At 38.9% G+C, this 10,917-nt stretch overlaps 1 protein-coding gene across 11 annotated transcripts in view; it reads left to right on the top strand.

The window, feature by feature from the left end:
* Nucleotides 1-10,917, top strand: part of prrc2c (proline-rich coiled-coil 2C) — an 81,074-nt gene that overhangs the window by 3,086 nt on the left and 67,071 nt on the right. For all 11 annotated transcript variants that reach the window (XM_048601835.1, XM_048601828.1, XM_048601826.1 and 8 more), the window contains exon 2: nt 9,702-9,875. In XM_048601835.1, the coding sequence (XP_048457792.1) occupies nt 9,761-9,875 (115 nt within the window). In that variant the 5' untranslated portion in view covers nt 9,702-9,760. The remainder of the gene's footprint in view (nt 1-9,701; nt 9,876-10,917) is intronic.

Below are 10,917 nucleotides of genomic sequence, written 5' to 3'. Positions count from 1 at the left end.
CGTCAGCTCTACCCCTTGTTGTAGATAGGGTGATTAGTTTACAATGACAGAGGGATCAAGCTTTGTTTTTGTTTGGAGAGGTTGCAGTGGATTTTCAGGGGTGAGACACAGAATTTAAGAGAACACCATTAACATCTACTTGGGAGGAGGGAAAGCTGCGTGATCAGTTTAGTGAGAATAGGTTGAAAGCAACGAGAGGCTGGTTACTGATGTGAGCTCAGGCAGGTAAGAGAGAATTTAGAAATGCATGAAGGTAGGGATCATGCAAGTCACAGGTTCTGTTTGCATTGCAGTTTAATCGAGCGAATAAACAATAGCAGGACCCAATGGTGTTCCATGTGGTCCAACCAGACGTGGCAGTGAGTGAGCCAGCTGGCGACTGTGGGCTGTCAAGTCTTTATCCCTTGAACCCGTGGGAACTAGAAATGAGAGTCATGCATGAGAAGTGACCACGGTGAGGGTATGAAAGGTGAGGGTCTGATTGAGTAGTTCATTAGCTGCATCAATATTTGTAATGTGCTGTAGGTGGTGAGGAAGGCAAAAACCAATGTAGCAGGGAATTGAAAAGAAAACAGTTTTAAGTGACTCAATGTGAGGATTTTACCAGGGAGGAATTGGGATTAAGGATGAGAAGAGGATAAAAAGAAATGATACTGTCTGCAATTGATATTTATCGATATGAGATGACAGTATTAAGAGTGGCATCAGAAAATGTCCAAAATTATATGGGGGGGGGGCGTGGAATCTTCAGATAATGGCAGTGAATTCAGGGAAGATGCAATGAATTGAGGTAGACATTGAAGCTACCACAGAATGGCCACAATTGCACTGTATTAATTCAAAGTGTCTATTTCTCCTTTACTCCCTCGTTCTGTCTTTGTTTTCTTTGTCTTCCTCTCTCTCTCTCTCTCTCCCCCTCTCTCTCTCTTTGGCTTTCTTTTCTGTTGTAGTCATTCAGCTCTGAATCGGAGCTGTCGTTCCAACCAGTCCATACCAAATATAATTCCAAACTAGACTAGTCTCACTTGCCTGCTCCTGGCCCATATCCTATCTTTCTCGCTCGTGCAACTTTCTCGAATGCCCTCGCTTCCTCTCCCTCAATCCCCACCCCCCTGTGCTCATGGTCTGTTTAACACTCGCTCTCCTTCTCCACGCTCCCATATAGCATTGATTCATGTTGTGGTATCATAAATACTCTCAGGTTTTAATTTGCAAGAGTGCAACTAGAGTTCAAACTGGTCAGACCTTGTAGATTGCCACTACTGCAAGCTTGACTCTTAAACAATGTCTTTAAAGTAGAAATTCTGCATAGTATTTTACTTGGGAGAGAGGTGAAATAAATTATTTTAGGATGGTTAGGAGAGGTGGTCATCAGTGGTAGGGAAGGCTTTTCAAAGATCATGAGTCGCAGTTATATAGCACAGAAACAGGCCTTTCGATCCTACTTGTCCACGTCAACCAGATATCCTAAATTAATATAATCCCATTTGCCAGCATTTGGCCCATATTCCCGTCAACCTTTCCTATTCACTTACCCATCCTTTTAAATGTTATAATCATACCAGACTCCACTACTTCCTCTGGCAGCTCATTTCCATACCTCCAAACATGCTTTGACAACTGAAAGTTTGATTTCTGCAATATTCTCTTACTAGCCACAGATTGTGGACAATCTCCATGTTGCCCAAATGTGTTTCTTGCTTTGGACTAAGTTTAGCTCACTCATCCTGAAGCTAGCTCCCAATTCCACAACACTATAAAATTTAAAATGCTAACTTTCTTGAAATACCTTGTTAGCCCCATCACACGTAATATCTTTAGACCTCTAACTCTGGTCTTTCATGCATTCTACAGTCTGTTCACCCCAGCAGCAAAGACACACTTTTAGTCACCTCAGCGTTAGACTATAGTTACCTTGCTAGAGGAATCGGTGGGGATGGGTACAATTATGTTTAAAAGGCATCTGGATGAGTACATGAATAAGAAGGATTTAGAGGGATATGGGCCAAATACTGGCAAATGGCACTAGATCATTTTAGGATATCTGGTCAGCATGGACGAGTTGGACTCTTTCGGTGCTGCATAACTCTGACTCTGAGTGGACTTTATGGAAGAAGGAAGCCATTACAGAACACAGCTACAGTCAGTTTCCACTTGTCCTTAAGGAACGCCCTAATAGGGCATCAACTTTGAGAGTTAATTGGAATTAGCTAGGGGGAATTCCTTCTGTCGACAATCAGTGCATTTTTCTAGTTTCTGACAATAAGACGCTCTTGGAGAGAGCAGTTCTTTCAACCTAGCTGGTTCATGCATTTTACTGGCTCTTTCAGTACAAGAATGAGGGCATTTCAAAGGTATTTACTTGCATGTGAAATAATATTCCTTTTAAAGCTTTTGCTTTCTGCATGGCCATATTTTTACCCAATGTGCAGCCCCATTAGTTACCTTTTGCACAGCTGCACCCATTTGGCATTTGTGTACAAGTCCAACGGGTTTCTTCCAGGATGCTGTACAATTGTATGTACTTTGTGTCATCCTGAGAGCATGAAAGGAACCAAATAAGTTTGTCGGTACTTTTCTGTTGTACAGGTTTGACTTCATTCAACAGTAGGCGTCATCTTGGAATCTGGCACCTCTTGCCCCTTTTCTTAATCCTTCCTCTGTTTATCCAAACTCCCTACCTAGTTTCATATGTGCATTTGACCCATGCCTGGCCAAGTATCAAGTACCATAAGTATAAGGGATGAGGTGTTTGATAAGAATGTGTCTCAAAATTGTTTATTTCTGTCTGATCACATCATGTACCCAGTGCACTGTACCATGTGACAATTTCAACTATTGGGACTCTAGACTTTTAACAATAGCTGTGTTGTTCCCTCTAACTCAGTCATGGTACATGATGTGACTCTGCATGTGCAATAGTGTTATTATCTACAGGTAATTTCAGTCACATTGTAGAAATCCAGGTGATGAGGGATAGAATTCGAACCAATTCTTACACACTTTAAGCATTTATTTAAGGATAAATGTGTTTACACCCGTGGACCCTATAACCCAATCATCATAGTTTTTTTTTGTATCTTCCTCTTCTCCAGTTAGTGCTCACAAACTGCAAGCAATTAAAAATACCTTTCGCTAGCTGTAATCCTAAAACTTGAATTTCCACATCAGCTATATATTACACGCCAGCCTTAACTTAATTCAAGTCCCTAAGCGGGACATGCAAGTCTCTAGATGTTCTGTGGTTTCTAGGAAATGATTTACATTAATTATAGAACAAGTTTACAAAATTATATACAGCATGAAGTTCTTTCTATAAATGGTATTTTTTACAAACTCTGCCTGAGTTCTTCTATTTAGAATGATGCCAATCCCACAGCCCAATAGTAATACAAACATTGTGTTTTATTCTGCAAACTGGAAAGTTCATTCATGTATTTAGCAAAGTTAGGTATAAGATTTTTTTTCTGCAGGGTTTTTAAATCTGTTAAAAATCAATAGAAAAATTGAAATAACTGAATCAGTGTTTTGTCTAGTTAATATAATTTTGTCAGTAAAATTATCTTTAAAACAATAACTTACACAGAATTAATTTTTCACCTATTTGTTCTTGTATTTACAAAAGTCTGTCATGCATTCAGATTAATTTATGATCATAGCATTGAGGTACAGTGGTTACCATTAAATTACCTGCCCTCAAACCAAAGGCATTATCAATACCATGCTCTGGCAATGCTGCTGAAACTGGTTTATTTTTAAAATTTTTAAAATTAAATAATAATTTGCAACCACAACATAGAACATCAAGATTTGCATTTTATCACCATGATAAAAACATGACTTTGTTTAATCTTTTCAAGTTAAATAAATGTTAGTGATTTGACTAGAAAAGATTGAGAACAGCAAATGAGATGCTGAAGAGTCCCAGGTTGTAGACCCGTCTCCTTGTTATTTAAGTTAAGTTCTAACCCCTCTTCCTTGTAGATATGCTAAGACGTTCTGAAATGGATTTAAGTTTCTCCTCTTTTTTTAATATAAGCCTTTCTTAGCATATGGTGTTGCACATCAAATACTGGAAACCCTTTTTGCAAGAAACCTTACAATTATTTTCTATTACCACATTTAATTGAAACCTGATATCTTTTTCAACCCTCTTTTTTTGCTAAACTTTTGTTTTTAATTAAACTTTTTTTTAAAAATTTGATCTAGGGTGGTACTCCCTAAACTCCTGAAGCTTGAGTGTTTTGATTGATGTTTCAGGGGATTAAAGGGAACTGATGAGTAGAAAGACACTTGCTAATGGTTGTTCCCTCTAATCCTACACTGCATGGTCCAAACAATTAGACCAGAGCCTTTTAGGAATAAACACTTCTGCGTGAATAGGTGTTCAAAGTTTTTAGTTTTGTGTTCCACAAATGGCAATTGATGCTGATCAATTATTAATTAAAAAAAAAAAAAAAAATTCATGGATTTGTGTTACTCAAATTAAGAATATGGTTCAAGGGTGGGTATATGGAGTTAGGTCATACATCAGGCACGCTTTCATGTAAGGACAGAACAAATTTGAGGAGCTAAATGTTCTACTCCTTTTCCTAACTGAATAGGTACATCAAGGGAGGAAAATAAATCGTAGCTAAAAAGAAACTAAATCGTCACCACATTAACATTGAAGTACCAACAGTTGACAGAAGTTGTTAGTTAGCCAAAGAACTCAAATTATTATGCTTGTCTTTCAGTGGACAAGAGTGCACCAGGACTGTTGTATTATGATGTTGCTATGCAAGTTTGTGTTTTGAGAGCATGAATAATTTGTAAGGTGGAGAACTATGTGCATCAGGTGATGGAATTTTTTTTTCAGTGGACTTAATATCTGTTATTAGTATCTAAAAATTCTGATGTGGAGTTAGATTATTTTGTCACAAGCAAAATAGTCATCAGTAACTGGGCGCACTGCTAAAGAAATATCCTTTTAAAGCAAACCAAAGCTGTATTGTTGGCCTGGTTATTTTTACTGGATAAATTGTTACTTGGATATAGCTGGGTTCACTGGACTGGTTATAGACTATAGCCAACGAGAAATCAAAAATAACTGGATCATATGAACACAAGTAGCCAATCTTTTGAATAGCTTGTATTGGGGGTCTAAGTATAGATATGGTATGAAAAAATACTATAATTGTCATTTACAGATTGTGATTAAATCTTGCAACCAGAGAAAAGAAAAAATACTGTTCTAGTAGATTAAAGGTAATTATCAAATATCTCAGCTAGTTATACATCAAGATTTTTTTCTCAAAACTTAACAACTGCAGATAGATTAAATGTTTGGGTGGGTTAAATATCACCATCGGTTATGGACGTGTAAATTAGAGCATAAATGGGCCTTCATCCTTTACACAGAGCTTTGTATAAGCCTAGTCTTTTCTTCTTTAGATCTCAAGCAGCTGCATCACACCTATTGTAAAAATATTGGCCAGATTTTATGTCCACTGAAGACTAAGATGCTTGTTATTGACCTCCAAATTATCTACCAAATCCTCTAAACTCTGGGCTGTCGATTTCATTTTTCCCGAAGCTTAAATTTAAAGTTAAATTGAATTCATTGTCAGATCAAGAGGATTTACAGATGAAAAAAAATGCTACCAAGCATGTAAACGTCCATGCACGTTGAAGTGTTCTCACAGTAAATTTTTCATTACAATATATTGAGCTTTTCTGTTTTCAGCCTAAAATTGGCCTTAGAAAAAATGTTTCCAGGGCCACTATAGTCTATTTAGTTCTGGTTATGGCTTACATCATTAAAAACCCAGTTAACACCACATTAACAGCATGTACCTTTTTGAGGGCCTCAGTAGTGATATTACATAATGCAAGGGAGCTTTCATATGCAGTCTTTGCAGGCTGTAATTACTGATAGGAAATGAGAAGCAAGGGTAGGCCATTCGTTGTACTAAGCTCGCTCCACCGTTCAGTAAGACCATAGCTAATTGGACTGTGGCTGAACTCCACTTTCCTTCCTTCCCCATTCCACCCTTAACACTCTGGTTGATCAACCATGAGTCTTGCTCAGCCTTGAATATGCTCAGTTACCCAGCCTCACTGTTCCCTGTGGAAATGAATTCCAAACACTAACAACTTTCTGAGAAGAAATTCTTCCTTATCTCCATCTTGAATAGGAACCTTCTGAATGTAAAGTGTGCCCAGCCAATTTTAGATTCTTCTGCAAATGTAAACACCATCCCATCAGCTATCCAGTCAAGCCCCCTCAGGATCTGTTCAGCCTTATAATATGGTGCATTCATCCTGGGAATGAAACCCTGGTGAACCTTCTCTGAACTGCTTCTATTGGATAATTTATTCCTCATTAAGATCAAAAGTGCCAAGTACTCCAGACATGATGTTACAAATGTCCTCGACAATTATATTTAATCTTCCCAACTTTTGTGCTCCATCTGTTTTGCAATGAAGGCCAATTTCTGGTTTGCTTCCCTGATTATTCTGTCTGCATGCTAAACTTTCTTGACTTGTGTACCAGGACACCTAGGTTCTCTCTATTGCAGCTTTCTACATTCTCACCATTTAATTAATCAGCAATTTAAACAATTTCCAACAATCTATGAAGCTATTAAATTCTCATACTCCCATTAGGTTCTTCATAATTGTATTGCATTAACTTGCCATCCTGCCAACGTGAAACTGGATGTAGCGAAAATCTCAACTCCATCTCTTGGTTACTTTGTGAAGCATGCTTTTAGTATTGATTTGAATTGCATTGCATTCCATTCATATTTTAGGTCCAGCAAAATACTTTATGGAATCCTGTAGGTAATGGCATTTGTAATTTCTATTACCATTGCTATGAAATATGGCAGCAGCATGGAGAAGAAGTAGTGTAGCAAATTGTGATGCTGCAACATTCTGCCACAGCCTTTGTCGACAAATGTTGGGGATTTAACAGAATTTGAGTAGTTTCAATCGAATACTTCATGAAGACAAGTTCTTAATGCTACGACTACAACTTACATTTGACATCTTTAATATACAGACTATAAGATAGGAGCAGAACTGGGCTATTCGTCCCATCAAGAGTGCTGTGGCGTTTGATCATGGCTGATGGCCGATATGTTTCTCAGCCCCATTTCCTGCTGCGTTCCTGTAACTCATGATCCCTGTGCCAATTAAGAACCTATCTATCTGTCTTAAATACACCCTGACTTGGCCTTCACAGCCCCTTATGGTAATGAGTTCCGCAGATTAACCACCTGAAGATTTTCCCCTTATCTCACTTCTAAAGGGTTGTCTGCTTCACTCTGAAGCTCTGCCCTTGGTTCCTAGTCTCTCCTAGCGGAAACATAATCTCCATGTCTGGTGTATCCAGGCCTTCTCAGTATTCTGTAAGTTTCAATTAGATCCCCTTCATCCTTCTAAACTCCATTGAGTACAGACCCTCGACTGCACCTCGTGACAAGCCCCTCTTCCCTGGGATCATTCTCTTCTGGACCATTTCCAAGACCAGCATATTCATCCTTAGTTTTGGGCTCTATATCTATGTTCTGAATGCGTTCTGACAAGAGCCTTCTGCAGTCTTAGCAGTACATCTTGCTGTTCTCTTCAGCCCTCTTTAAATGAGTGATAACATTGCATTTGACTTCCTAACTGCCATCTGAACCTGCAAGTTAACTTGAAGAGAATCCTGAAATCAGGACTCTGAAGTCCTTTCATGTTTCAGCTTTCCAAAGTCTCTTCCCATTTAGAAAATAGTATTCATCTGTATTCTTCCTACCAAAGTGCATAACCTCACAGTTTCCCACATTGTATTCTATCTGTCACTACTTTGCCCACTCTCCTAGCCTGTGCAGGTCCTTCTGCAGCCTCCCCGTTTCCTCAACATTGTGTTCTTCCATCTATCTTTGTGTCATTGGCAAACTTGGCAACAATACCCTCGGATGCTTTGTCCAGATTGTTCATGTATAAGCCGAATAGTTGTGGTTCCAACACGGACCCCTGTGTAACTCTACTAGTGACTGGCTGCCATCCTGAAAAGGATGCCTTTTATCTTTGTCTCTGCTTTCTGCGAGTCAGCCAATCCTCTATCCATGTCAGTGCCTTGCCTCTAACATCATAGGCTCTTTTCTTATTTAGCAGCCTCCTGGGCAGCAGCATCTTCTCAAGAAAATTGAATGTGCAAATTTACCATATAGTGTGCAGCAACCAAATTGTATAAGGTGTACCTGAAGCAAAACTCTGCTGCTTGGGATTCTTGCCTGTTCAGTTACATGAAGACAAGAGCCTGAAATCCTGAGTAAATGATTTGATGGAATCAAAGGACAACCATTTCTGGTTTCTTGTAGCTATGTTCTATGATACTAAATTGGCCTGAATGTCATGCATATCAAATGCAACGTTTTAATGTAGGCCAGTTTGCTTTGGTCACTTCTGGCCCTGATGCTTATTTTGGATTAGGTACGTATATGTAGTTTCAAGCTATTGTCAAGTATTTCTTCTAAGAAATCATTTATTGAGAGAGTTGGTGTGAGTTGCATGACTGTTGTTCACAGCTGATTTTAGTTTAAATTTTGCTTACAATGTATAAAGGGTACCAATGAATGATAATGGAAAACCTTCTCATTTAACCACCAATGCCCATAAATGAGTATGATGAGAACATGAAATATTTTCAGAAATGTGAAACTGCTTGACTTTCCCATTGATTAGTGGAGAAGGGAGTGTTCCTTGAATCATCTGGTGGGTTCCATATTACTTAATTTATTCAGCTGACATTCAGTCCCACCCCCCCATTCGACCCCAAACATTTTTCTACCCTTTTATCCTTAATTCCAAACAAAACATCCCTCCCCTCACCCTGAACCACAATCAGCACCAGGAAATCGCTCCTTGAAGGCAGTGAATCATGCAGTTTGCATTGTCTAGGAGCAAGCATCTGCCATGTGTGAACATGCTTCAGTGTTATCGCACATGCAGTAGTGGAGATGCTGCAGCTGAGTTCATATTTCTAGTCTTAATCATTTGTCCTGAAACTCCCAGTGAAATTCACGTGTTGCTGTTTGGTGAGGACAGAATTGGACATGGCTGTGATTCATCCTGTGTTGAGCAACCTTATGAGTACTAAACTACTAAATTGATGCTACTGAACCAACATTTTTGCAGTATCCCTTAATTATTGCCAAATTTGCGTGTTATTGAAGTATCAAAACAAAAGGCATGCAACTTTTTAAGCCCTACGAAAGCCTTGTATTTGAAATGTATGAACCACTTGTCAAACTTCAGAATTGTCAGTTTTTCTCCATGTATTGTCTGTGGAAGTAAATCTGCATTTGCATGGTAAAATAAGATTGAAAAATAGTTTAATTAGAAGTGAAGAAATCTTTTAATTCTTGTATCTCTGTGCCATTTGCTTCTAGATTATTTTTAACACAATCCAACGTTGTCACCCACAAATAAATTATATTCTGCAGAGAATTTATTTACAATTTGTTTATACACAGTCATTCCAAATCACAGTCCAATACTGAATGGTTTCCTTAGATTACCTTATTTGGTTTAATTCACAGTGCCAGAACTGAGGCACTATGTGTTGACTGGAGTAATCTTCGATTTGTCGTTGGGCTTGGCAAGTATAATTTCTTATTAATTATGAGAAAGGAATTGATTTGATCATTTCTGGCTTTGTTTCTTTGCAGGAGGTGGCTGGTTCTGAGGGTGATCCGGGCCGTGCCAGACTAGATGAATTTCCATTGAAATGTCCGAGAGGTCAGGCCAGAGCACAAAGGCAAAGGATGGCAAAACCAAGTATGCAACACTTAACCTGTTTAACACGTACAAGGGGAAATCAATAGAGACTCAGAAAAATTCAGGTGAGTATATTCTAAGTGTAAGTTGTTTCATCAGTATAATCATCAATATTTTTGCCCCTTGACCGTTGCGATTTCTTGGCATATTGATTGGACAGTTGAATTACTCCCTTCCCTCCTTGATGCTGAAGATATGGATTATATTGATTGTTTTTTTCTCTCTTGCGCGCACACACGTACACAAACCACTTTTCTCTTGTGGAAGAGCTGTCTTCCAAGTTTTCTTGGTGCCACACCAGAAATAGAGAACGTAAACACTGTGATTTGATTTCTTCCGGTTTCCTGAAATAGTATATTGTCGCAGCAGCGGGTGTTGCAGCCTTGCATGAGTTTCATTATGGTCCACAAAATTTTGAGGATTGACATAGTACTTGAAAACACTGGATCACTGTTCTATTTTGATATGAATATGAAGAAAAATTGTAAATTGTTGCAGGACAAGAACTTTGTGCAGATATTAGCTACAAAAAAAAAGCATCTACCATCATCTTTAAGACAGTCATGGAGCTTTATGGCATGGAAACAGGCCCTTTGATCCAACTTGTCCATGCCGACCAGATATCCTAAATTAATCTTGTCGCATTTGCCAGCGTTTGGCCCGTATCCCTCTAAACCCTTCTTATTCATATACCCATTCAGATGCCTTTTAAATGTTCTAATTGTACGAACCTCCACCACATCCTCTGGCAGCTCATTCCGTACACCATCCTCTATGTGAAAATGTTGCCCCTTAGGTCCCTTTTAAATCTTTCCCCTCTCTCCTTAAACCTATGCCCTCTCGTTTTGGACTCACCTACCCTGGGGAAAAGACCTTGGCTAATCACCCTATCAGATTTTAAAAACTTCTATAATGTCACCCATCAGCCTCTGTTCCAGGGAAAATAGCCCCCAGCCTATTCAGCCTCTCCCCATAGCTCAAACTCTGGCAACATCCTTGTAAATCTTTTCTGAACCCTTTCAAGTTTCACAACATCTTTCCTACAGCAGGGAGACCAGAATTGCACACTATTCAAAAAGTGGCTTAACCAATATCCTGGTCAGCCTC

Source organism: Rhincodon typus, chromosome 10 (genome assembly GCF_021869965.1).
Source record: "Rhincodon typus isolate 14 chromosome 10, sRhiTyp1.1, whole genome shotgun sequence".
NCBI classification, from domain to species: domain Eukaryota; kingdom Metazoa; phylum Chordata; class Chondrichthyes; order Orectolobiformes; family Rhincodontidae; genus Rhincodon; species Rhincodon typus.
Note: the sequence above shows the minus strand (reverse complement) of the source record. Positions and strands in the feature narration are given on the sequence as shown.